At 44.0% G+C, this 27,768-nt stretch overlaps 1 protein-coding gene across 2 annotated transcripts in view; it reads right to left on the bottom strand.

Annotated features, from left to right (window-relative positions):
- Positions 1-215: 215 nt before the first annotated feature.
- C2CD2 (C2 calcium dependent domain containing 2) overlaps positions 216-27,768 on the bottom strand; it is a 31,964-nt gene continuing 4,411 nt past the window's right edge. The window contains exons 3-15 of one of the 2 annotated variants that reach the window (XM_048290496.1): positions 21,077-21,196; positions 20,650-20,751; positions 17,479-17,601; positions 17,069-17,189; positions 13,673-13,781; positions 11,630-11,691; positions 9,850-9,989; positions 9,441-9,612; positions 8,585-8,698; positions 6,211-6,338; positions 5,159-5,471; positions 3,403-3,439; positions 473-556 (exon numbers count right to left, since the gene is read on the bottom strand). In XM_048290496.1, coding sequence (XP_048146453.1) covers positions 3,414-3,439; positions 5,159-5,471; positions 6,211-6,338; positions 8,585-8,698; positions 9,441-9,612; positions 9,850-9,989; positions 11,630-11,691; positions 13,673-13,781; positions 17,069-17,189; positions 17,479-17,601; positions 20,650-20,751; positions 21,077-21,196 — 1,530 coding nt within the window. In that variant the 3' untranslated portion in view covers positions 473-556; positions 3,403-3,413. Of the gene's footprint in view, positions 557-3,402; positions 3,440-5,158; positions 5,472-6,210; positions 6,339-8,584; positions 8,699-9,440; positions 9,613-9,849; positions 9,990-11,629; positions 11,692-13,672; positions 13,782-17,068; positions 17,190-17,478; positions 17,602-20,649; positions 20,752-21,076; positions 21,197-27,768 lie in introns of both variants that reach the window. The other variant, XM_048290492.1, reaches the window with a different exon arrangement.

The following is a 27,768-nucleotide window of genomic DNA, read 5'->3' as shown; positions in this document are numbered from 1 at the left end:
TGACCTGCTGGGAATGCTCTTCCCAGTGCACCCCAGGACACCAGGTGCCTTCCTGGTCCCCACCTGCACCATTCCCCTTCCTCCCTCCTCTTCCACAATAAACCACACTCCTCCAAAAGCTGTCGGGACACATTCAGCACTGCTCATATTTGGAGGAGCGACTTCATCATCAGAGAGAAAAAGCATTTTGGAAAAATAAACCAAAAAGACCACTGTTAATAGTGAACATCCTTTTATGCAAGTCATCAGCCATATTTGTATTCTCTAGTACTGCTCTGTAAACAAGTGCTCAACTGGTGAGCAAGGATCCCATCGCAGAGGGTTCGGGTTTATAGGTACGGCTCTCCCGAAGCACCGTTCAGTTTGCTCTTGCTCTTGTTCCTGGAAAGGAGCTTCTTGCTCAGAATCCGTGAGAGTGTCCCCCCCTTCTTGCGGCTCTCCTCTGACAGAGGCTGCTGCAGGTACACCAGGTCGTTGTGGGACTGGCTCATTCCCGGGTCCTTCTGGTGATGCTGCCGGCGGAAAAACAGCTTCGCGCTTTTCTTCAAAATCCCACCTGTGGAAGGAAGAAAGTGCAGGACACTTTAGACAGAACAGGCTGCTGTCCTCCTGAAGCTCAGCTTTAATTGCAGCATGACTGAGAAAAGCTGATGCTCTGATTTAAACCAATCTTGTGGAAGTCTCCTTCCTTACACTTAGTTCCAAATGCTTTCCTGGAGGCCACGCTAGTGGTCATACACACATGCACAGCGACTGGGGTGGGTTGTACCCGGGGCTCTAACATGTGAAAGAGGCACATCCAATCTTTCCAACCAGTAAGGTAGAAAGGATTTTATAAAAAGGATGAAAGAGAGGAAATAATGTTATTCTTTGTTGTTTCAGAGATCAAAGGAGGTGAAGATCAGCCCGTGAGGCACCACGAAGTGAAGGTGGCATTTTAATTTGAAGTGCAGGACAACAGTACCTGGCAGTAAACCTGTGTGCAGTGGTTCTGTACAAGCCAGGCAGCAGGTGTTCTGTACAAATTCGGCAGCACCACCCAGAGTAACACTCACAAAGCATTTGCTATTTTAAAATCCTGTTAGGAATAGCAATGCATTTCAAACAGATTAAAAATAATATTACATCTGCTTCCAACAGGTTCAGAAGTCTGCCCAAATCCCTCCTGCGGTAAATTAAGTTGCTTTATTTTGCTGTGTTCCTTCCCTTGACCCCATGTCAAACCCAGCATGCAGCCAAGGCAATTGCAGCTGTCATCTCACCAGGGACTCATGTTGCCAACAGCAGCTCTCACTACTCCTCTCTTTGCAAGCTTGGGTTGTTTTTGCAGCCATTCTGCCAAATTCCACCTTCCCTTTCCATGTGTGCCCATGTGCCTGATGTGCAGCTGGCAGGGACACTGCTCCAGGCTACCAGCACCACTCAGCCTGGTGTTGGGACATCAGCTCTGTGTTAAAATAGCATCAGTTTTGTATGGAATTGGGCAAGGGTGTTGTCCCAGGTGGCAGGAGCCAGGTGACAATCCAGCCCAAGAGCTTCTGGCAGTCAGACTTGTATGTGGGGACAATCACCTTCCTAGCAAACCTTCCACACCTCCTCCCTGCACCACTATCAGGTTTCCTGATCCTTTCTCAGTTCAGCTATTAATTCCTCTCATAGCATGGTCTCGATTCTGCTTTTCCTCCCATTGCAAATGGACACAAAAAGCAACACACAGAGCAGTTCTTGCACGGGACACTGCCACTAGCTAGAATTAAATGTTTGTCCCCCAAGGACCTGACAAGGCCTGCGTGTCACTTTGCACAGTGACAGCTGCAGAACAGGTACTTGATGGCAGCCAGATGCTGCTTTGTGCACACCAAAGCAGTCACAAACATGTACTGGGTTTATTACTTCGTACTTTCAGGGCTAAGCACTCAGCACCTGGGAGGATATTCCAGCCTGTTTGTTCTGGCAGCTGCTGAGACTCTCCTCACAGGGCGCAATGGGATGGGAAGCAGAAATCAGCTGAAAGCAACCAGAACTCATGGATTTGAATCTTGACTGCTCTCCCATCAGCCTCTGATTGATCTTTTTGGCAAGGCAGTACCACTTCAAGCTGCTGTCAGCAGCATAAAAGCAGCAGTGTTCCAGCCCAGGACACTGACAGTTGTTGATGTGCAGAGGCTGGGGGGATGCAGAGGCCCCGCTGCTGTGCAGCTCCTGTTTGAGCAGGCAGCTGTTCTGCCCAGCAGCCCTGGCAGCTGCAGCTGAAGCCCTGCCAGCAGCAGTAAGACACAAGGGTTTATCCCTAAGCAGGATTTTAGTCCCATCCATTCTGTCATTCAGACTGATTTGCCACACCAGGAAACAGCACCAAACTGAGAATGTCCCAAAAATTGTGCCGGTGGCCTGGGACACCTCCCTGCAGCTGAAACACCGTGGGCAGCGCTTCCCTGAGAGCAACACAGGCTTGGCACAAGCAGCAGCCCCCCGACACGAGAGCTCCCTGGTGTTCAGTCACTGCTGCCTGGAAGCTTGCCACATGCCCATCAGTCTGGAGCCAGTCTGGAGTGTGCTGCCTGGCAGTGGCTCTGGCTGCTGTGGAGACATGCAGCCCTGGGAGGGAGGCAGGGCAGGGCAGGGGGGCAGCCTGGCAATGCTCATGCTGGTTTATGTGCTGGTTTATGTGCTGTTTGCATGCTTATGCCTCCAGTTCAACAGGATCCATGTGCCAGACCTGCCCCCAGCACCAGGAGATGAGCAGAGAGCACTGTACGAACTCACTGCACTAATGTAGGGTGTTCTGAAAATGCTTGTGGGGATGGGATCACTTCTGAATCTCATTTGTGCTAAGGGAGGAGGATTTCCTTCCACATCTACAAGGATATGAAGAGAGATCACTTTCCATTCCTTCCCAACTTCCAAAACAGTTTTTACACAGGTGGTTTTGTAAATACCTGCTGGTTTTGTCAATACCTGAGATCCCGGTAGCTCTACAAGTTAGGCTAGAAAACCTTCATCTAGAAAACTGTAAGCAGCAGGTTTTTGAATAAATTTTGAATAAATATCTATATCCAGTTATGGGTTTGCATGAGCAGATTTTGACTGATTACCAGATACTACAGCAATGGGCATGATGGAGAGAGATTAGGAATGTAGAGCATCCCTCCAAGCCATCCTTGCTGCCCTCTCTGTGTGACCCTCCTGGACAGCACGACCACCAGAAGGATGATTTGCCGCAGCAGACTGGTCTGCTAAGACACCTGAGCACAGGAAGGTAATTCTGGAAGGAGAAAAGGAATGGATGGGGGAAGAGGAAAATGGGTGCCAAACTAATTTTTGCTTCAGTTTTTACAATGAGTGTCTCATTGTAAAGCTACATTTTCTTAGGGATAAAAAAAAAAGACAAAAATAACTTACTGTGTAGGTAATTAATTCTGGCTGGCATAGTAGTCATCTTAAGTTTATAAAAGGGACCGAGTAAGAAAGAGGAAGTCAGAAAGGTAAAAAACCAACCAACCAAAAATATGCAAGAGTAAAAAAAAAGTGCTAACTTTAAGACATAAATACACACAAAAGGCTTTTCAAAGCAGAAGGGGTTTTGTTTGGGTTTTTTGCTGTGTTTGGGTTTTTTGTTGTTGCATTTGCGGTTTTGTGGTGGGTTTTTTTGTTGTTTGTTTTTTTGGGTTTTTTTAAGGGAAAGCATTTGACAAACAGAAGCCTTGAACTATTCACAGCTCACTGAAGGCAGGGGGGTTGAAATGTTTTCCTATCTTACTCCATAAAAGCTACTCAGCTGTGACAAAGCAGAGATTCAAGGCTTCCACAAAGACATCTGTGTATAAATGAAAGGGATTTGAGACAGTTTTTTTCAAGTATTTTTTCAAGATGGTACAACTCTCTCAAATTAGAGATATTCTGTGGTTTTAGCAATCTTACACTGAATTGTGTAAAAAGGATCTTTAGAAGTCTGATCTCTTTGCACAGGGAAACCCAAAACTAGACAACAACTCACATACAAACTTCCACTTGCTTGTTTTAGAATAACACGTTGAAAACAGTCCGGAGGTTTCGCAGTTTCTCATGCAGCTTCCTAAACCTCTCCAGGCTCCAAAATGAGACAAATCCCTTGACAACTAACCCACTCCCCTCACCCCAAACACACCCAAGACTTTCCAGTGCCTGAGCATGTGTGTGGCAGGGATTGTTGCAGTACCCTCCTGATCTCTGATGTGGAGCAGCACAGCTGTGGGAAGGCCAGAGAACTCGATGCTCTAACGGAGGGTCCTGACAAAGAGCTCCAGTGTCTGCCCTGTGTGTGGGGGGGGTGATAATCCAGTAAAATAGGGAGGTTTTGTAGTGAGCCATTTTCAGGATCTCTGGATGAGGAAATGACAGAAAATAATAAAGCAAAAGAGAGGTGGATATGGGTGAAAAACACAGTATTTCTGCAACTTTAAGGTGGAACCTGTGTGCCTGTTTGGGGCACAGTCCACTGTACTGGCCCCTTTGTAAGACTTGCTAATAGCCCCTGAGTTTACCACACAGCCACAAACCACTGCTCAGAGGTTACTGGATTTATCAAGTGAACACAAAGAACCCTAAGACATTTTCAAACTGCAGCTATTCAGGTGTGTAACTACCTAAGAAAAATGATCTGATGCCTTATTTACTTATTAAATTACCTTTTATTTCTTTTTCTTTAGCAAATGATGGGAGAATCTGTTCACCAGGCAGTTTCTGCTTCAGCTGTGGTGCTTCCTGAACACACTTTAGTGAGGGCAGGGGAGCCTTGTGCTCAGAGATGTGAAGGAGGAGGAGGAATGTATTGGAAAGCAACGGAGGATCCCTGCATTCTTCACCTTGGTAATGGGGCTGCTAATATAGGGCAAGTCCTGGGTTACAGGAACACCATTTTCCTTGAGGAATTGATAATGTGACTAGTTATTTCTCTCCTAAATAACTGAGTTGGGCATAGTGAGCTGCCAGCTTCTGTTTCCTCGTGGAGGGGAGGGTAAGAAAGCCTGAGCTGGCTCAGACCTGCAAGTGAAACAGCTTCAACCAACACCACAATCACAAGGAGCTTGAAGGACAAAAAAATCAGTAAGAAGGATGAACTACTGCAGCCAATTCTGTAGAGAAAGCAGTTGCTGAAGTGGAAGTGAGGATGACGTACCTTTAGACTTTTTCATGCTCCCAGTTTCTGAAACACTTAATGAGCTCCCAGATATTTCTTCAGAGGTCTGGTCTAAGAGCGTGCTGGTGTCCCACTGCTGGCTGCCATTCTCCAAACCCCAGGCCTCGTGGGTGCTTCGCTGTGGGTCGGTGTCAGGGACTCTTTCTGAAGCACCCAATGACTGCTTTTCATCAGAGGTGATTTTTGCAACAGCTTCCTCCACAGTGGGTGGATCTGCTTCCCTGCAGGAGCTGTCCATGGCTGCAGCATAGTCCATCATCAGTGAAGCTTCACTGTCCTGAGATAAAGAGGTCTGCCCAGTGGAAAGAAGAGACAACACTGACAAGTCATCCTCCTGGAGAAGAACAAGCCTCCCTGCAGGAGTTATTTTAACTCTTTACACTTGTATTGCTCAGGACCATCAGCAAATCCCTTGAACCTTCCTTAGCTCTACTAAAGGAGAGGAGCATTTAGCAAAGTTTTAATCATGTTGTAAAGGCCAAAGGAGTGAAAAAAAGAATTAAGTAAATGCCTTCCACCTACCCCTGGCCCCACTACAAATAACAGGACTGCCTATATGTGCTGCTGTAATGAAGTGTCAGCATACAGAGAGAATCTTTTGGTCCTTTTAAGAAAATAAGCATCAGAGCATTTCATCTTGTCTCCTTGTTTGCCCACCCTCTGTAACAGCGACCAGAGAACCAGAGTTTTTTCAAAGGGTTTTAACAGCTTTGAAAAATAAATAGAAAAACCTTTCATACTTTTTCTGTGCATTTTTCCTACATGGGTGAAACACACAGAAGGACTGATTATCCTCTCTTCTCACCTAAACTGATTTTCCCAAATCCCTAACACCACTCCTATCCAAGGACACTGTGCATTTCAGTGAGGCTGTCAAATCTAACAATCAGAACCCAACACCCTGATTTGGCTTAACTTGAAACCAGTTAGAGAAATAACCTGGCACACAAAACTGGATTCTGCACAGACAGAAGAAGCATGCTTAGTTTACAGAACTAAGCATTAACTCTAAGTGTTGTTTTCTGCTCTACCTTGGACACCCCTGATATGATAATGGTGCTTTTCTTTCGAGGAGACTTCAGCTTCTGCTTTGCAGACTCGCTCAACTGCCGAATGGCTGCTTCTGCCACAGGGTCGGTGCCATTCAGTACCAGCAGCTCTGAGAAGAAAGGATTATTTCAGAGGGGAGAAGGAAGAACAGGAAAAAACAGAGCAGAGACAGGCAGAGTTTGTCCTTGACTTAAAATTCACAGAAATGGCATAAACACCACAAACGTCTTCCAATTCACCACCCGGCCATCAGGGCTTGTCCTTCCCTCCTGTCGCCCATTTTTGGAGAAAAGGTACTGAAGTGGCACTTACAACCCCTTTCCACAAGAACAAAGGAGGTTCTGGAAGCCTGGACAAAACATCCCATTATTTCAGTGCATTGCTGTCCTGTGGTGACAGTGGGGACATCATGAGTTACCACAGTCATGAAGAACCGTAGTTCTAACATGGCACAAGGCTGGCACATGATGCTACTTCCTCAGGTAGTTTTTTTGTTATCTGGCTCCTTTTCCAGACATCCCCCCTCAGCATTTCCAGATTTGCTACGACAGTGTGATAGGATGGGGAAGGCAAAGTGGCTGCCTCCAAAACCTGTCAATTCCACCCCCTTTTCCTCTCCAACCACTGCACAGGAATATAAAATCTTCTGTGTAAAATGCTCTTTAGTGACAAACACAAGTTTATTTTTAAGCATGGCCCTTTCTGGCACCTAGGACACAGGTGCTTTGGGCACAGCAAATACACACTGATCAAATTCATCAAGCTCAGGAACAAACAAGGCTAAGAAAGTCAACAAGACAAAAATCCCCATGTTCAACTGCCTGAGGTGGACTTTTCTGGCAAGACTTTTAACAACAACAAAAGAACAGAGGGAGAAATAGCACCAGTGTTAAGTAAATTGAGCAGTGCCTTTTGTGACTGGGACATTACTGCAATAAAAGATGAGGCCTGGAATTTAGGTGTACGTGTGCACAAGGGGTGTGCATGTCTGCACACTCATCTCAAACCTTGACTTCTTCCATCTCCTCAGCCCCTGCATTAATTCTTATTGTTGTCATCACTCAGAACTATGGCACAGACACAGCATATTTCCAGAGTGCTTGCTGCTATTTTGCCATGATGTTTGTAATAACTTTTACCCGACCTACTGCCATACCAAAAGCTTCTTTGTATTTCTTTCATTTGGCTTTTGTTCTAATGAGTAATTCTTCCTGCAATAAACACTTCACAGAAATCCCCCTGCACTCCCAATAAGAACATTGTCTGTAACAATATGGAATAAGCTGTCTCCAGATGAGTTTTCCAGTAAGTGTTTTGTGTCTTTAATACCATAAACACTCAAGAGAGTCAACTCAGAAGTCTTGCACTACCTTAACATTTCCCAAATTGATGTAGTAATACCACACTGCTTCATGGTATCTGAATATTTCTTATCCTACAGATAGGAAAAGATCCAAGTGCTTTTACAGCTATTCATGGTTACTGCTTCTTGCCCTTCCCCATATTTGTTGGCCAACACATTTGTGTCTCTCAGAAACCTCCAGACTGTGCCAGGAGCAGTCCAGATCATCTCCAGATTGTCCCATCCCCACTCAGATCTGTACATAGCAAACTGAACTCCACCCCAGGTGCCCCTGGCAGCCACACTGGGTCACAGCTGTCACTGCTGCTGCCCACAGAGCTACTGAAAGGTTCAGTGGTGACCACACACAGGGCTGAAAAATATGCTGAAGATTTAGAGCTGCAACTTGAAAAGGTAAATTCCCCAGAGTCAAAATCAGGTCTGTATACAATTCAAAGTGAATTTATAATTAAAAGTTATTGTCAGTGTCACCTGACACTCTGAAGGCACTTCAGCTGTATCCAGGTGACTTAGGAAGGTGGACAAACGGGCTCAGCAACCCCAAGAAAGCCCAGTGGCAGGGCTAGGAAGAGGATTGAATCTTCCTTACGTCAGTCCAGCCTCTGCCTTCTCTTCAGACACAGGGGACTTAGAGGTACATGTCACAGAGTTTTAATTTAGTGCAGCATCCCCCATGCCTTTAAGAAAGGAGGCATCTTTCATTCAAAAATAAGAGTAAAGACTTACTTTTGGCTTTTCTGCAGTCACCTCCCTGCTCCAAACCACAGCTCATTGTTACTTATTCAAAACCAGTAATTTAAATTGCCTATTAAAACCAGACTTTTACTGCAAAGCTGCCATACCCCAAACCACAGTGCTTTGTGACATAAACATCTCAGTGCTGCTGACAGGCAGCAGCTGTATGGGTTGGCTGTTATTTTAACAGGATCACATTAATCCCATGTGCAGAACAGAGAAATGTTCTGCTTAGCAGCTTCAAACATTTTTATTACCTGTATCTGAAGATGACAAAGTTTTGCTGACTGGAGCACCATGAGAGTGGAGGGCTTCAACAGTGATATCCTTTTCAGTCACCTTTACTTTAACAGGAGTTTTCACAGGAGAATCTGAGGATCAAGTTTTTTGGTTACTTGAACTGGTCAAGACATTTTTTATTACATTAATAAGAATTTATTGTACCGGTTCTGCCTGTTCGAATCATAAGTGTTTGAGAAAATTGTTTAACAGAAATTCTCAACAACACATGTTCTGTGGCAAGCCTGACCCCAAAAGGCCATTGAAGTGTAAGAACTTATTGTTTTTTAAATTTCCTACTGTAATACGTTAGACAACACCCACTTAAGTAGAAGATTTGCTTTAACAACTTAAAACAACACAGATATTTGTGAGACTTCACACCAAGATTGTTCACAGGTTTTACTTCTATAATTTTCCCAAGAAAAATTGGAAAATCTGCTCCTGGAGGACAGGCTGAGAAGGATTTTGTGACCAGGTAACACCAACCTTCACCAGAGATGGTAATATGGATCAGGGTTGGAAGGCACAGGATGGTCTGTCATCAGCAAACCTCTGAGAGTGATGTAACCAAAATCCAGGCCTTCTGCATTATCACACCATGGTAATAATTTACAGCATGTATTAGAAGAAGCATTAACTGTTCCTCTTGTAAGAAACAAGTTTTCATGAAAATTAAAAACCTGATTCTGGAGAATACGAACAAGAACCCCACCCCAACACATCAGAGCACTCTGGAAAATAGCGCCTTCCTGACATCCCACTCCCCAGTGCTTCTCCCAGTGCCCATGGATAAGCCTGGGAGGGAACACAGGAAGATCTGGACATGCAGACCTGTGCTCAGAGGGGATGATCTCCCTTCCAGACGAGGTTTGGTTCTCACAGCAGTGACAGTGGTGACCACGGTCCCACAGGGCATCACAGTGCGATCCTTTTCGATCTTGGTGGCCAGCACTGGAGAGGAGACCTGCCGTGCCTTCAGCTCACTGGGTTCTATAAAGGAGAACTAAGGAGACAGAAAAACACCACCTCAGAAGCCCAGTCAAGCAAGAAGGACACAATTTCTACCTGATATTCCTTTAAGGTTTTCGCTGAGCCAAACTCAAGAGTCAATTCTTTTGATAAGACACAAATATTCTGCAAGCAGAACAGGCTGCTCTGACTCAGCCACAAGTCCAAAGCACGAGATGAGCATTCCCAAGCACTTCCTGAAGTAAAAGATCCACCCCAAACCCAGCAGTACCTCTGCACTAATGGATCCCAGCCCGGGCCCTGGCTCCGAGCTGCTCTCCCTGGCCTCGCTGTGCAGTGCAAAGCTGTGCTGGCCAGAAGGCTGTTTCCTGAACAGGTCTAGAGGTACAGTCACCTTCCCAGAAAAAGGACCTGGAAGAATAAGATCAGCAAGGTCAGCCTCCATCTAAGCTGTCAGGATGTGTAAGGGAGACAATATGGGAAGGGAGGAGGAAAATTCAGGCAGATAATTGCAAGAATTGGTTCTACACCACGGGGCAGAGAAATGACATTTTACACCTTTCTTTCCGTTTTACAACTATTCCTCAGCCTGGCCTAATACTGTGCAACAGGAAAGAATGGACCCATGAAATATTACTTATTTACTGTTGTTTCTGGCCATTATTTTTCCCCTTTAGGGAAAAAAGGAAACAACTATTAGGTTCTTGGACCATCTCCATAACCAGTTTCTGCATCTTTCATTTCAGAGGATGATCTGGATTCCTGGTAAACTGGTGCATCACAACAATAGTGTTTCTTAATTTGAACTTTAGCAGAACTTCAGCAGTTCTCTTGCTCCTCCTCTGACTTTATCAGCTCCACTAGACTGGAGCAAGCTGTTAGCAAAGGTACTGTAGCATTTCAGAGATGAAATTCTAGTTCTCTGTGAAAAGTAGAATGTTTAAAAACAATGAATTCCTACACTTCACTGGCCTTTTGTGGTCAGGTTACCACAGAACGTGTGCTGAGAATTTGTATTAAACAATTTTCTCGAACACTTATAATTTGAACAGGCATAACAGGTATAATAAACTCTTGTATGTACCTGTATTATACAACTAGGGATCTACATTATATTCACATAACTCAGCTCCCTGCTTACTAATGTGATTCTGAGTCTTTTATTTAAATTTTTGGGAGAAGAACAGCTAAATTTGTATGGAGGGGCAGAGGGGGAGGAAGAGAATTGGCAGTGCAATCCCCTGGGACCTTTTTTCTTCAGGAAACCAGGCTGAAAGTTACACTCTCAGTAGGATGTAGAACAATCTTGGTGTTTGATAGACTAAAGATGCTGAGGTACAGTCAAGACTAAACTTTGTGCAAGAAACAATACAAATTTCCTGACTCCATATAAATCCCACATTATTATTGAAAATAAAAAAGAGCATCCATATCAGAGCAATTTTTTAAAGCTTTTGCCTACATTTGACTTTCCAACCCCTCCAATAACCACAGATCATAAGCAAGGTATTGCACAACTTTGTGTATCTAGATTATTAAAAATAATTCCAAACCAACAGAATCGAGTTGTAAAAATGTTTGAGCCCCTATGTTTTATATTTAATCCAACATAATCAGAACTGGAGTGTTTTACACCTGATTGTGATTTTTATACCTGAACTGTTAGGCAGTCTCTGGGACTTGAAAAGGAAAGATTTAGGATTAACCCACATGATTCCCCTTCAGCCAGAGAAAGAACTCAAAAGCTTAACTTGAAACCAAAAAGGTTCACAGTGGATCTGTTAGATGCTTAGAAGGCTGCAAAGTATAGGAGGATATCAGCACCTGGAAGACTCAGTGTGTTGACAATATTGAAAGAAACTCAAAGATTCTCTGTAACCTCAACCCAGTGCATGACAGAGGCACCTGATCAGTGCATTCTCCTTCCATCTGTGACTACTGATGGATCTGAGTTCCTCTGTGGCCATCCAGAAATAAAGGAGGACTTACATCAACACTCAGCAAAGCTCACACACGCTGATCATGCAAAATAATTCAGTCTTAATACTTACTATCCAACTTTCCATCTTCTACTATTTGCAGTTGCAATGCTTTTGATTTGGCACTTAGTTCACTGTGAAGGAAATAAAACCATGTTAGGTTTTTGCAGGCCAAGCAGATTTTCCTTCCCACGTAGGTTTTCCCCTTTCCCCAGCTTTTCTCAGCCCTCTCCAAGCCAAACACTGCACCTTGCAGGTGGGTAAGACTGACTAAACAGATCACAGTCAGAAAACCGTGGCCTGGTTGCCTCCCTCACTGTTGCACAGGTTCAATTTGTTAAATTTCAGAGGCTTTTCTTCTCCCCAGTAGCTGACAAACGCTGCCCTCCAAGCTGAACATGGTTCCTAGTCTGACTGTTACACCACAACACTAAAAAGCTTTGTTTCTCCTGGCAGGATCAAATTTTTAAGTCAAGATGCTGGAACAGGTTCAATCAATATCCCTGTCAAAGCAGGAAAGTGTCCTGCAAAAATAGGACAGATGCAAGGAAAACAAAAGTAGTTGCAGCTTTAAAGGAGAAGAGTCAGTATCACTTTTCCAAAATAGGACTCAAGGATGCTGCAAGCCAACCAGAACGAGTTTCTGTGGGACCAAACCCAGGTGAACTACTCTCAGAATTGCTATGTGGTACTTCCTGAGATGGACTAGACAACAGATACAAAACCTTTCGTCTCACAGAGACAGTGAAGCAAACTGGGTACCTACTGAGGAACCCTCCAGTAAAACTTTATTTTATAACCTTCTCAGCAGGTGTTCTGCCAAAAACCCAGAGGGCATGCAAACATGTATTTCATTTTGCTATGTCTCTGTTTCAGGATGGTGTGATCCTGGCTGCAGACACCCCACCTCCATTAGATGCTGTGGGACATCATCTATGCAGCAGATTTTAAGTTTTTCCCTGCCACTCCCACCCTTCCTGCACCCCAAAAGTTGGAAAGGAGCACCTTGATGGTACTACTGCTGCTTTGCCATGAAGCTGAAGCAGAGCCTGACATGGTGGTCAGTACAATGGTGTTCACAGTGGAGGATATTTTTGGCTCTGAAGAAAGGAAAGGGCAGAGGAGTGTGTGTGTGAACTTGAAGAAGTTCAAAAAACCCTGCCAAAATCCTAACCATTTATTTGTAAAAGCCCCCAAGCTTACCTCATGCACTTCTGAAAAGCAGTGTAGAAACCCCAGCACTAATCCTAGTGTCAAGACCAAATTCCAGTCAAGTTAATCACATCCTGCCTGCCCTCTCTCAGCCCTTTCAGTTGGAAAAGGGTATTATTCTTACAGACTTCCTGTCCAAAACTGCTGGGAACTTGTCTGCTCTGAAACATTGAACAGGGGTGCTGTTCCACCAACAGATGGCTGAAGTGAATCACAGACCCACTGGCTGAAGCGCTTTGTGATACTTCAGGAAAGAAAGTTCATCAGTGACTCCCCCCCTTCCCAAACTCATGCATCACAAAAGCCATTATTGCTCTGCTGTTAGAAAGTGAAAATGAAAACAGTTTTAGAACTGCTCACTTTTGACCTTATTTACAGCAGCTCTGTGAATCACAGAACACCGTGTAGGCTGCCCAAAAGTCCCTTTTTTTGTTCTACAGGAGAAAGAAAATCTAGTTAAGTTTTACACTTCCTTTTTAGTTATACCCACCATCCTTTTAGATGGTCAATTGTTTTTGCACATTTGCTTCTTCCACTCAGGGGAGAGAATGGAGACACACTTGATTCCCTTCAATGCAGTTTTCACAGTAAAGTGACTTCAAAACCCTGCTAACACTTCTTTTTTGGCACTGTAGGAAAGCATGAGGTGATTTATTATGCTTGAGACTGCTGTCATGTACTAGAATCATGTATCTACCATGGAACATCTAGAGACCTGTATCTCATATTCAGGCAGAGGGTAATTAGATATCCTGAAGTTCCAACCAGCTCCAGATTTCTCTGAGGCCACACAGAGAAACGCCAAGAACAGACCTGTTTCAAAATGCCATTCTTCTCTCACGCAGTTCAAGTAAAAAAAAGGTGCTTTAGTGTAAAAGTATTGTCAGTAGGCAAGTTACTTACAAGATAAACTCTTCCTTCCAAAAGGGATGTGCAGCATTTTTGGCTACAGAGCTGGAAAACTTCTGCATAGGGTCATTCAACTGAACTATACACACAAGGTCTGTGCTGCCTGTAAGGGCAAGAAAAATCTAGTTATTCATGCTCCACCACCAAGAGGCCACTTACTGAAAAGAAACCCCTTTCCTTGCACAGCGCACCTTTAAACAGGCTTTTGCAGACACTTTCTCACTCTCCCAGAGAACAAATGCCTTCCCCTGGTTTGCACACCGAGGACATTCATGGCAAAGGTCAATATTGCATCACTGTTGTCTTATGAACTGTCCTACACACTGTGAAATGTGACAGCCCAACTTAAATCCTGCCATGAAGCAACCAAGTGCAGGCATAAAACAATCCATAAAGATGGGGAGACAAAGAAACAGTGAGCAGGTGATGTTGTGGGTGTGAGGCAGGGAGGGAGTAAAGCTGCTTTCAGCTGTTTTTAAAAAAACAGAAGTTTTCTAAGTTCGTCCTGGCCACAGTCACAGTAGTTTATTTGGACACAAAAATAAGCTTTTTCTGCTGGCAAGTGACTGATGACAGCAGTGCTAATTCACGATGGTTTGTGTACTGTGGTTTTTAACAAGTTTTAAAGCACTGCTGCAGACTTATCTCTGCCTTGATCTTGGAATTTGATAGCGTTGCAAATTGGCATATTAGGAGTAGCTATACTGCTACTCCAAGGGGAAACTGTTTGCCAGATCTGTTCCTCTTAAAACAGTTTCTTTAATATGGCTTTCACAGCATCAGAAATAATTCAGACCCAGACTTCCTAAGGATCAAGGAAAGCCATGAAAAGCTCAGTACTGACTGTGTGCAAAGCAAACAAAAGATGCTGCCCCCAGTACTCCAGAAGAATCTGGGTTTGTATTTGCTATCAGCAGCTCTCAGTTATCCTCTGGGGATGCTCTGGGGCCGTGGCTTAGCCCTGTCTCAGGCAGAGAGGCAGCCTGGGCCTGGCAAGGTGATTAGAGGAGACATAGGACTGTGTACACACAGCTTATTTGGGATCCAAGATGACCCCAGAGTAAGTAGCTGAGCTGCTTTCACAGCAGGCTGAGCCTGAGCTCATGAACCTGGGCTGGTTTCTGCTCACCCAGCCATGTGTCTCTGCAGGCAGGTCCTGCCAGGGCAGGGACTCTGCACAGCCCTGCCTGGAACCACACCTGAGCCACACACTGACTGTATCCAACAGGGTATTGCAGTTTTTCTGCCCTGGACACCCTGCTGTGAACAATTAACTACTTCTTCCTTACCAGCAGAAATCACTTTTGCCCTAAATGATTCCCTGTGGACCATGTAGTACAAAATCTAGGGTGATCTTTGTTTACATAGATAAACTAAGGAGATAAAAACAGGCACAGCCTATAAGCAGAGACCAGTTCTGCTACTGGGTGTTCACCAGCTGAACTAAGATATCTACAGGAGAGCCACGAGCTCCTATAAACCCTGTCAGCATCCATCAGTCAGCCATGGTTTCATCAGACAAGCTGCCCCTCCCCAGCCCCCTGTGTACCTGTGCAGGTTACCCTGCAATACTGCACACCCTCATGGAGCCTGAATTCCAGCAGGGCAATTCATTATTGCAAGGGAAGGCCAGGAAAAGGGAAGGGAATATTAATTAAAAGTCAGCAAGTTACATCCAGAAGCCAGCACCTTTCCAGCTGTGCAGGATTCCCACTGGATTTCAAATGTACCAGTTAAAGCCTATTATGAAGCTTTATTTCTCATACTCACTTCCAAATATTTATACTCCAGGAGCTGCTGGAGAAACAGCAAAAATCCCTCCATCTCCTGTTAGAATAGCAAATGGGGATTTTGCCTCCCAACAGCTGTGTTCCCAGAACAGAGCACAGGAATTGTCTCTTCTTCTTCTCATTTTTAGGCAAGGTGCAGAGGTTCTCAGAAGGCGAATCTTCTGTTCTATGCACCATATACACATAAAGGTATCTCATCTCATGACTTTTAAAGGCAGGCAAAAAGACCCAATCTTCTGGAAAGTTTAGTTTGCACTATAAAACTGTAGAGTAATAGCAAATCATAGAATGGTTTGGGTTGGAAGGGACCTTAAAGATCATTTCATTCCAAATCCCCTGCCGTGGGCTGAGACACTTTCCACTAGACAGGGCTGCAGTTGCCAGCATAGTTTTATTTATATAGGACATTTCACAGCCCATAGTTCCAGAACTGCTTTAAAAATAATTTGGTTTTTTTTAAAAAAAAAAGCTCTGCAGAGATTTTTAGGGGAATCACTTCCAGCCAGGATGAGTGAAGCAGCATTATGCAAGACTCTAGGGCAGAAACCTATTACATCTAACTGAAAAAAGGAGAACAGCAAGTAGGATGTATTTATCCAAAACTAGCGCCTTGCCCAGTTTAGCAGCCACAAGCTTCCATTAAAAATACTGTTACAGAATTGTTTAGTGGCCATAAATAACAGAGCCTCCAATCTTATTTCCACTGACAGAACCTGAAATGTGCCTGCTCATGCCTCAATCAGTGACAGAGACGTGCCTGCACTTGGAGAAGTCTGAGTACTTGCAAGACAGGCCTGGTGCTGCTTTCCAAACCCAACACGAACTTCACTAGGCAGTGACCTCTTTTTTGGCTTCATTCTCCACTTGCAAGAGGAACCTTCTTCCTTTACCTGCAGAGGTACTTCATCAGGAGGAAATATCCCTGACAACCAAAGATCACCTTTGAGGAGTTTCTAATACAGGAGGAGAGTTTTAGATAAATCTGCAGATCACTCAAATGTAAAGAAAAATGCCTGTAAAAATAAGGTAACAGTGAATCAAGCCAATGTCATTGCCAGCAGCTAATGGAGAGTTGGATTTGAGCCCCTCATCTTGGGTACAGCCAAAGTGAGAACTTTCAGAAATTAAGACTAAAATCCAGAAAATAATCAGCCAACTTTATACATGTGGTCATTTCAATCTGTTTTCAGCAATGATGGATTTCTGTACAAAAAGAACAAGATGTTTAAATACTCAAATAAACTAAAATATACATTAAGTCAGCACTGGCACAGGGTGCCCAGAGAAGCTGTGGCTGCCCCATCCTTGGCAGTGTCCAAGGCCAGGCTGGATGGGGCTTTGAGCAATCTGGGATAGTGGAAGGTGTCCCTGCCCATGGCAGGGGGTGGAATGAGATGAACTTTAAGGTCCCTTCCAACCCAAACAACTCCCTGATTCTATGACTTTATGAAGTCTATTTCTCAGAATACAGCAATTTCTTAAACCTTTTGAGAGTAGGCTGTTAACCCAGAACTTCCACATTATCTCACCGGAAAGCAAAGTAAAAAAACCCACCCCCAGCCCTGCCTGAAATGGAGCAGCACCACCGGGGCTGTGTTACCTGCAGCACGAAGATCACCCAGCTTCACCGCGATGTTCCTCACCAGCAGCTTGAGGTCATGAGCCCTTGGAGGTTTGGGAGGACTTGTGCCCTGAGGGAGAAGGCTCGTGTTCTGTGCATTCTGCAAAAGGCAACCAGGACAAGGGGCACTGTGCACATGCAAACACCAAATCCTTGTGTCACACTGACACAGGGAAGCAGAGCTGGGCTGTAACACCAACAAGGAGCCACTCGGGAAGTGTGGCCACAGAGCCTCCACTGCCACGGGCTATGTTGTTCTAAACATGTGTCCCAGTTGTTTCTTGTCACTGAACACTGTTAAACTTACTCATTCGTGAGTCATGAATATATAACAAAAGCACTAAGCAGAAGGACATTTCTCCAAAGATTTTGGAAGGAATGAGAGTTACCTGAACCTCCTTTGTATCTGCAGGCCTCACACTCAACACTACAGATGGAGAAGCTGAGCTGAAGAGGTTCTTCAAGACATCTCTGAGTGTTTCAGATATTGCACATGTCCCTGTTGTCTGTCCCTATGAGGAAACAAACAATCAGGCTTCTCAAAACTCAGAAGAAGGTGAGGCAAAAATTAATTTGGTATATATCTAAACCACCAAAGCCATCATACATCAGCTTTGTCAGAGAGAGACACATGGTTTCTGTTGCCAACAACACAATTTAACAGATCATGCAAAGAATTACTTAAATTTCTCCATTATGCATTAAAGGAAAGCTAGAATTAAACACTGAGAAAGCCATGCTGTTCTGAGAGTTAGGAAGGCACAGCTGTTATCCACAAAACCAGAAGTTTCATTAACAGTTTTTATCTCATGATGGTGATTTAAAGATTCTTCACTGCTCTGCACTCCCCTAAGAGAGCAGACCAGGTCATCAGATAAGCAGATCGTTATGCCAGCTTGCAACAGCTGAGAAGAAACTAATCCTGTGCTGCACTGAAAAAAATACTACAGCATCTCCTGGAGGCCTTCAACCTTGCTGTAAAGTGCAGGGTATGGACAGAGAGCCCTGCTGCTCTGGAGCACTGAGCTGTAGTTTGCCCATTTAAAACTCTCACAGCCATCTCTGCTTAGCACCACAACCTCTGAGGGGTCAGCACACAGCACAGATTTTGTTTATCCACACGTAACTTCACATGATTAATTCTAAGGTGTATGAATAGAGTGACTGTCCCTGCCCTCTCTGTGCTCCTGGAAAATGCCTGCTTCCCACAGCATGCTCCTCAGGAATTTTCTTCTGCTCAGTTACCTACAGGGCACAGACTTTTAAATCACGCTGTCCCAGAAAGGACAGTCTGACACCCAACAGCTCTGAGGGCAGCACAGGAGAAATCTCAGTGAGGTTTCTTTCCTAAAGAAAAGACTGAAGTAGGAGACAAAGATCTGACCTAAAAATAGAGGAGCCATCCATCTTTTCTCATCTGATACCACACCGAGAGACTTCACTGATGTGCATCTTGCACAACAGCCCAAACAGACTGGGAGTAACAGCCCTTTCCCAACTACCCAGGTGTTACAGAAACATTTAGGGTGTTTCACAAAAAATTCCAGGAATGCTGTGTACAGAAATCTCTGTTTTACTGCCTTCTTACCTAACTGGCCTCTGATGACAGCTTCAAAATACAACAGCATTGGCCAGTCCCACAAAAATTCTGCTGCATTTACACCATGTGCCCTCAAATAACCACCAAGGAAACAGATAATACTCATTCACTTTAATAAAGATCAAAGTAAATTAGGCTTTCTAAAGCCTCAGTAACAGCAATTTCATTACTTAGGTTACTTAAATAAGCAGATAAATTGTGGTTAGTCTTCACTGTTTTGGAGGTAATTTCCCTCCCTGCTCTTACCTAAATTGTAAAATCCCAGTTGCCTCTCATGCTTTGCCATCAGCCTAATGTGACATCTGTTATTTAACAGTGACAACAGCAACCATAGTCACTGGACTCCTGCTCATAGGTATTTTCTGTTGTTTCCATAGTTATTTGGAAAGGAGATTGATTAAAGAGCCTCGTGTCAGCTCAGCCATCCTTTTATTGGAAAGCTACTCCCCACCACAACACCCTCGACAAGATAACCCATAATGGCTTAACTGCCACCCCAAAATGATAAAGACAGCAGGTTTCACTTTGGGTTTGACTTGGGCTAGGGGTGTACACCACAGCCAGCCTGGGGCACATCAGCATGTGAAGTCACCCGGTGTAAATCCAAACCCTACCAGTCAGCCAGGTTGCCCAACACAGCTCAGGTTCACCCAGCCATTACCAAGAGAAAATGGGTCATTATACCCAGCTTCTGTGATGACAGAACCACCGTGGAGATAATCACAAGTAATTAAAGGTATTTATTTGTACACACAGTGTTGCTTCCGAGAGAGGAAAAAAACAAGACACAAAAGCTGACATTTTAAGTTTAGGAGCTGGAGCAATTGCTGAGGTGTAGCTTACTCACAGGCTTTAGCCCTTTGTTTATTGCCTCTCCTCTTCTGTAAGTGCTAATAGAAACTTCAAAGTGAAAATAATGCCCTCTAACTATTAAAGAACTTAACAGGCTCATTGTAAAAATGCAGGCAAAGCGTAACAGGTGCAACTCTGCAACGCTGGACTTGGGCACCTCTCACAAAGCTGATTGTGAAGTCCAGTGACTGCACCAGAGTCATCTGTGTTTGTCAGTAAGGATTTAATATTTAATGACTGTTCAAATGTGGATAATCAACATGCCACCCCAGCATATGAAGGTCATTCATATGCTACATGTGCATGGTAAAACCTACATTAAAATACACTTCAAAAGGCTTGTCTGTCTTTAGTTATGAGTTTCCCATGTTCATGGACAAAAGCTGTGGTAATAAATTATGATGATTGCAGCTCACTCAGTACAGGTCTTTAGAAGCAGCTCTACAATAAACTTATTTTTTAACAAGGCCTTCAGTCAAGAAAACAACTTCACAAAACACAAGCAAGTCTTCCCCCAGGGTTGTAAGAAACAGTTAAATCACCACATTTGTGCCAAAAAAAAAATTGTGAAGGGTCAAAGGCAGAAGAGAATCCCACACAAGACAAAACTCTTTCAGGGGATGTCTCAGTAAAACAATCCCCAATGAATCAGTGCTTATATACAAAGATAAGGTGCAATTCCAAAAGCATCAAAATATTTTTAGATCATCCATTATTTCCTTAAATAACTGTATTTTTCACAGCTGTTTCTGATCTACTGTTGCCAGACTTCAACAGTGATTTAAACTAGGGAAGGAGCAATATTGTCATTGCTTTGATAGGAATACCACTACAACTGGGGTTTTTTTATTATTTTAGAAGTGTTCTAAGAGAAGATAATTAAGAACAGACATTTTTCACACCTTAAATTTGGATGAAAGATGTTTGCAAAGTCATTTGTCTGCCAAATACAGACTTGTTTCAGTAATCTTGAGAGATGCTGCTGGATTTCAGAGATGCAGGTGTTTGATGGATGACCCATGGCAGATGCTTTACAACACATTTTGGACCAAGGGGATGGAGACCCATCTGCTCTACCATTTACAACAAATAAAACTTACTGACTGACCTCCTGCACTGCTGGCTGGATTTCAAAGTTGATTTCATTGGTGTTAATGAGGAACCACTCAACTTTCACGTCTTCTCCTTTGTCTTTCACATAGACCTGAAGCTGTGGACAGGAAGAGAGTTATTGGAGAGTGTTCTGGTGTCCTGTTAAGGAAACTGCAGGTCAAACTCCATACTAAGGCTTGACACAGGAAGAATGATACCAATTTTTGAGTAACTTCAAACTGACACTCCAAGAAGGCAGAAGTTGCTTAAGCTTTGAGAGTGCACGCCAGTTAAAAAAGGGAATTGTTCTGTACACCCAAGCAGTCTACCCAACATGTTACTTATCCCCAGTCTCCTGAAGAGGCAGCTTAATTTCTGTATTTACCACTTGCCCCAGAGGGAAACAAAAGGAAGAGAAGAGAAAACAACACTTAAGACTTTACCTGCAGGTGGACTGGGGACAGCTTCACAAAATATGACTGAGCTTCGGCAGCTGCAGGCGGAGGGGCTGAGACAGCAACGAGGAATTTAACAGAATCTCCCACAACATTGCAAGAAACCACCTGGAGAAAGGAAAAGGATGAGGAGAAATGAAGGGAAATATAAATTAAGTCTTGAGAAGCGATGCTGAAGGCAAGAAAGAAAATAAGAAAGGAATTTAAGCTAGCAGAAGTTGCACAGGTGGGAAATTTCTAAGCAATTTCATTCATGTCCCTACCTCCTTCTGTACATTCTTCTAAAAGCACAGACCTCAAGAGTTCAAATCTGTACGTGAAATTTAATACCTGCAAATTATGGCATTTTCCCAAACTTCTTTTGTACTGTTACCTAATTCAAGAGTAACTCCTTGCCTGACAAAGACACCTTTCCATTTCACAAATCTATGAAAAAAAAAATCCTCACAGGAAAATAAAAAGCTCACAGGGCAGTTTTGCAAAAGGGAGACAAAGATGTTTGTTCTTCCTCTCTTCTGCTCTAAGTAGCCTAAACAGGACAGCTGATTTACCAAACAATCTTTACTTTAGTGGTATCCTACAAATGTGAAACTTCGGTATAAACCTGCTGCTGCTACAGAAGAGGATTTTGTCTGCGTAATTCCAGTTCTCAGAGGGATAAGAAGGAGCAGGAGCCTTTAAGAATTTATTCAAGCCTTTGACCAAACCAAGAAAGGCCCTGAAATGTGGTGACAAAGCTAAATGTCTGGGAAAAGTCTGAGTGCCACTTGACTGCAATACACTTTTACGAGCAGTAATTTAACTTGTTATCACACTGAGTTTGTAAACACTGGACAGTTTTTCCTCCCTCCCCTCTGCAAACTGAGCTGCTGGAGCTGCCATGCAAAATTCCTGGAGTGTGCAGAAATTCCTGGAGTGTTCCTGGCAGCGCAGGAAAGCCCATGGGGTGGGAGTCAGAAATTATTCATCACACCACAGAGACACGTTTATTTTGCAAACAGATGTGCTGGTTGAGGAGAGCTGCTTGTCACTGTCCCTCTGTGGTTACTGTCCCCACTGTGGCAAGGACAGCTGGGCCCTCCTTACACTGACTCAGGCAAAGGGAACCAGGTCAATGCAATGCACAGACAAATAATTCCCTGCAAGGTTTGTCTGACAAAAACTCTGCACAGTGCTATTAAATTGTGTTTGTGCACTTACTGCTCCACTTATGGGCACTGGAATTGAAGCTGAAAGCTTTGAAAGGAATCATGTACCTCCTGGAAGATCCTTATCAGGCCCTCCTTAAATACATTTCATCTCCCTGGGCTCTCTAGGGTGCACTTTAAGGATGGCCAGGGCTTTATCGAGGGCCTGAGTACATCCATTAAGGTAGAGACTTAATTACAGAAGCAGGGGGTGGGGAGGTGGATATGACAAATAAAAATCCTAACCACACCCACAAGCAGTAAGATTTGCCTTTTCAGGTATGTCTTCTGCAAATTATAGCTTAGAAGTGGACAAATGAGTTTCCCTCACCTCTCCCCTTCCCAAAGTCCAAATTCCTTCAGAAGTGATTTCCGACCTTAATCCCACACAATCAACACCAACACCCAGTATTATAGTAAAATATAAAGGATTTTTAATAGCTAACAAGAACAAAGAGCCCAGCTGCTTGTTTTACTTGTAGCTGAGTTGAAACAGAGAATCACTCCTTTCATTCAAAGTAATGGATTGACACAGTGACTCTTTAAAGACTTCTAAAATTAAAAGGTTCTTCCCTCTTTTTTTGAGGGAAGAGGAGGAAAAAGGACAGGTCTGATGCAAAAACCGCTGACACTTCTATATCCTAAATGCAGTGTTTTATCACCCATACACGTTTTTTCCACCTAGGAAGTTCAGGGCATTGAGAACAAGCTGGACTTGCTGCACATGCGATGCAGAGCCATTCATCAGGAATTTCTGGATGTCCAAGAGCCAAGGTTGCGAGGTATGTGGTTGATTAATGCTTTAAAAAAAAATAAAAGTGTGGCCAGAGAGATGGCAGATGACCTCATGTGCCACTTGTTTCTTAATCATGTTTAATTCCAAGTAAAGGACAGAAACAGACACTGCAGGTGGTGGAACTTTCATTTTTCTTTCTGCATTTTGTCAAGAGATGCTAAATCAGTTTTTTACATAGATTTTTACCTTTCATTTCAAAGCCCAGACCAGTGGAGTTTGGACTTTTAGTCTCCTTGATTAATTTATTTTCTACCAGCAACATCTACTAAGCCCTACTCCCCTTCTGGCCCCACTTCTACTAAAATAACTGTGGTTTTCAGGTACAGACGCCTGTCAATTTTTAATCCAATCATCAAAAGGAGTGGTTCCATGTTTGTAAATGGAAAATAATATGTCTTTATGTCAGGTGAATCCCTTTGTTCTGGGAGCAGGATGGATGATGGAGTCAAAATACTGAGAGAAGCAGAATTCTGGGATAGAATTTGAAGAGAAAGCAGCTTTGTTTTCATCTACAGTGCTGCCACAAGTGGTGAGAAGGTGATTAAAGAGACTGCAAGTGCTGCTTCCCTTGCTGAGTGACATTCCTTTAGAAGTGTAGCAGGTGATTTTGATAGACCAGAGCAGAAATATGTAGGCCATTTCCCCCATGGCAGTCACACAAAGAAAAACACTGAAGCTTCCCTTGCTCTGCTCCTTTTCCCCCGCCTTGTTCCAACCTGCTTCCTCCAATTCATTTTCTCTGCACAGACAAAGAGCTGGAGAAGGGAGGGCCAGGCAAAGCACCCCTTTCTGGTTGGCAGGGGGAGAAAGAGGAAGGATAGGTATCCACAAGAAAACAGAGGAACCTGGACTGATGGGAAGAGAGCTCCCCTTTAATTTCATTTATGTTCCTCATTGTGTCTCTCACTCCTCTCACCAAAGACATCCCCAGCCATCAACACCTTTGTGATTTAGAGTCTAGAAAATCTGACGCTTTTATAACAACCTGCTCTTTAAAAATCAAGCCCTGCCCAGCAGCTGGGACCAGCTGATTCTGGACTCCCAGAGGGGTCACCTCCCAGCCCTCTTTTGTGATCCCACATCTGGACAAGGCACGTCTCCTACATTAGCAGAAATAGGGTGAGGTGAAATACAAGCACAAAGAAACCAAGACCAAGGTATTTTCTCCCTTCCACACCTCCCTTGGCACAAACACTCTTCTCTCCATGTGCTTTGGGGATCTCCCAGGGAAGGGGTTCCCAGCACCTCCTCAGGTACTTGTGTCCCTGCTCCTCCTCAGCCCTCTGCCATCCCTCCCCACACACAGCTGGTACTTCATCACCCCAATGCCAGGATGTTATTCCTGCTGTTTCCAGCCCCTCCTCTTCACCCCTGACCACTCCAGCCCATAATGGGACGAGCTGCAGTAGCCAAAACTCCCTGACCTGGCTGGTCTCTCAGTTCCCCACACGCCTGAGACTGACACCCAGCTCCCCTGAGCTGCAGATGCTGTAACACAACTTGCTCACATGTACCTAAAATTTTAAGTACAATTATCCTAAAAACAATTCTCTTCCAGATAAACAACTGCAGGAACAAAGGAGACTGAAAAAGCACTGCACTTTGAGAAAGACTGACTGTCTGAGAAAGCCAAGTGTCCAAACTTGGGTACTTGAAGCTACTAAACCCCTTCCCCTTGCTTTGCCCTCCCCCTTTATATCCAGACTTTTTCCCTTTGCAATTCCTCTGGACAGAGCTGCAAAATTTCTGTTTTTTCCTTCCTGAAGTAGCAGCAGAAGCTGCTTAATCTCAAGAAGCACCATGGTGCCCCTGCTCCTCACACATGGTGTCCTCTTGCCTTGAGGTTTCAGTTTTGGCACTGGCACCCCATGAATTTGTGCATTATACCTTCCCTTTTCTTTATTCTTCCCTCCCCAAGTGCAGCAGCAGGTTCCCTCTCTGAGCTGAAGGGCTGTGACTTCAGGGGGAAGTTCTGACAGCCCTGGTGGGGAAGATTTTCTTCACCTTCCCCAGGCCCTGACCACACCACATGTATGTAAAACCCCCAGCAGTACAGGCCTTGAGTGCCTTTTTTGTTTGTTTTCTGGAAGGAAACTGCTTTTACTGCACTTGGTATTTACTTCTAGAAAGAGCAGGTTACTTGAGGTTACTCCGTAGTATGTAAGTAATACAAATATTTAATATTTTCACAAGAAAATTAGAATTCACCAGGAGGCAACCACACAGTGAAAGTTGCCTTGATCTCACTGTAAGATTTAGGACCCTCATGATTTCCCATATGTCTCCCAGAGTACTACTATGAGAAATCTCTTTTTTCTTTTTGGCATGGAACACTTATCTTGTCAGGGATCACACAGACAGTCTGTGTGTTTGGATTAAAACCTCACCACAAAAAAATTTTTCAAGTCAAAAACTTCTTCCTTTTGACAGTCATTAACACTCAGCTGTTCAGAAGAATTACATGATCTTCTTGGTTACCAGAGCCAATTTCTTAATTTCTTGAAGGGGTTTCTCCAGCTTCTTCTCCACCCCCTCTTTACCCAAACAATTGACCAAGTGACCAAAGCAAATGAAGGGGAGATGACAAATGCAATGTCTAACCCAGGCACAGGTAGGTGTGAACTTTTAGGAGCCAGCATCAAACTGAATTTGCCTGTAAATACAGTGAAAACCTCAACCAGTTTTCCAAATGGTGGTAAACACCACGGTGGAGGCAGAGTGAGTGATGGACTCAGTGCAGGACAGAGTTTCAATGTCAGCAACAGAAACAAAGCAGAAGTTGATAGAATGTGTGAATTTATCCACTCCTTTGAGGCCAACACATTCAAATTCAAATAGGTGGGAAAAAAGGGGAGAGAGGAAATAAAACAAACAACCAGGGAGTACGAGGAGACAGGACAGGAAGAATTTTCAATCCACCTAACAAGCTCAGTGAACATCAAACAGTGTGAGGACAAGAAGAAGTACTTATATTTCATAAGGGGGAAAATAAATCAACACCAGAAATAGAATTGCTAGTTCGGCCTCACTGTTGTGCAAGTCTTTTCAAACCATCTGAGACACAGCACAGCTGAAGACACAGAGACCAAGAGGAGACAGTAAAGCCCAGGAGAGGTTTGCCAGTTTGTGCTGCGGTAGCTTGGAGAGTGATTCACTGCAGAGAGTTTCCCTGTGTCAGGGTGCTAAGGCTTCCCTGATCCCTGTGCCAAGCTGGCAGACGTGGCACAAACCTATAGGAGGCCCACACATCTGCAGAAGCAGCTGGAAGACAGTGCCAAACCCAGGATCATCTCCAGTGAAGCAAACAAACTCCCACCCGATGTCTTCCTTTGAGAAGGCACTCAGTTCTGAAGAGGATTAGATCATAATGTTGTCTTGCTTACTTTTGTAGGCTCACCCCACTAATAATTAAGCTTGTACTCCATCATTCCCCCATTAAGGTGGACTGGGATGTTTGAAAAGGAGAGGACAGTACAGCGAGCAGGGAGGTGAAAGCTGGAAACAGGTTACGAGAGAGTCTTTCAGGCACTGACCCTACTGCACAGTTAAAGTCCAATGTACCTCAAGAGAAACCTGAAAGAAAACGTGATGCTCAGGAAAGCAAGCTGGGAAGCAGCAACATAAAGGAAGATTAGGTCATCCCACAGGAAAGCTGAAAGACCTTGAAACGTAGGAGAGGAATGCAATACAAACTACGTAGTGCGTGTGTGCGTAAGAATTAACAACTACTGCTCATACAAAGGACATCTTATCACCAGGAGAGCACCTCAGGGAGAGAGACCTTGATGCAACAAGGCACTCACAGCGTGAAGCAGCCACAGGAGAGGCAGACTGCAGACTAAAACCCCTCAGGAAAGTACTTTCAGAGACAAAAAGAAGCCATCTCCTTGCATAGTGAGAGCTCCCTGTAGGGCTGTGTGTCCCTTCAGCCATCAAGTTTAAGAACATGGATTTAACTGGAGCTGCTGCTGAGAAAGGGTGCATAGGAGAGACTTAGGAGCCAGGGCAGCATTGTAAGAGGAGACTTAAGGAGCAACTTATGTAGGCAAGCTAAACAAAAGCTGGAAGGAAATATAATCCCTTCATAATACATTTACTGACAGCAAGCACCATGGAAGAAGAGTAAACACATTGAGAAAAAAGGATTATATTAGTGAAAAAACTAAAAAAAGCCAAGGACAAAATCTCCACGGGCCATAATTCCATCTAGGCTTGTAAAAAAAACCCCAGTCATTAAAGCAGCAAAGCTCTGAAATGGCTTTTGAAGCAAAGTGAGGAGTTAAAAGACAACAGGAACTGTACATCATGGTCAGGGTAGTTCACCCCACCAAAAATAATCAGAAATAAACACATGTCCATAATTAGGAATGGTCCCAGTTAGGAGTGCAGCAGTGACATTAAAGGAATGGCAGTCTGAAGGAATTTTACCCCTTCCCATTCGAGCATGAAGCAGAAAAAGAAGAGAGACTTCTGTCATAGCCTGCTCCTTCCAAACCCTCTGTGCCAAGACCCCAGCAAGAGACTCCTCATTTTTTGTTGCCTTTTTTGTTGCTGTTTCTGTTGTGAAGTTCAAGTCCTCTGGAAACAGACTGCACTAATGGAAAGGCTGGCAGAAAAAGCTAAGACTAAGAATATTTCTAATGTTTATTAAAACAAAACAACCAGTACCACACAATGAAAATAGGCCGCTTCATTCT

Source organism: Corvus hawaiiensis, chromosome 2 (genome assembly GCF_020740725.1).
Source record: "Corvus hawaiiensis isolate bCorHaw1 chromosome 2, bCorHaw1.pri.cur, whole genome shotgun sequence".
NCBI lineage: Eukaryota > Metazoa > Chordata > Aves > Passeriformes > Corvidae > Corvus > Corvus hawaiiensis.
This window is presented reverse-complemented; position numbering and strand designations above follow the sequence as displayed.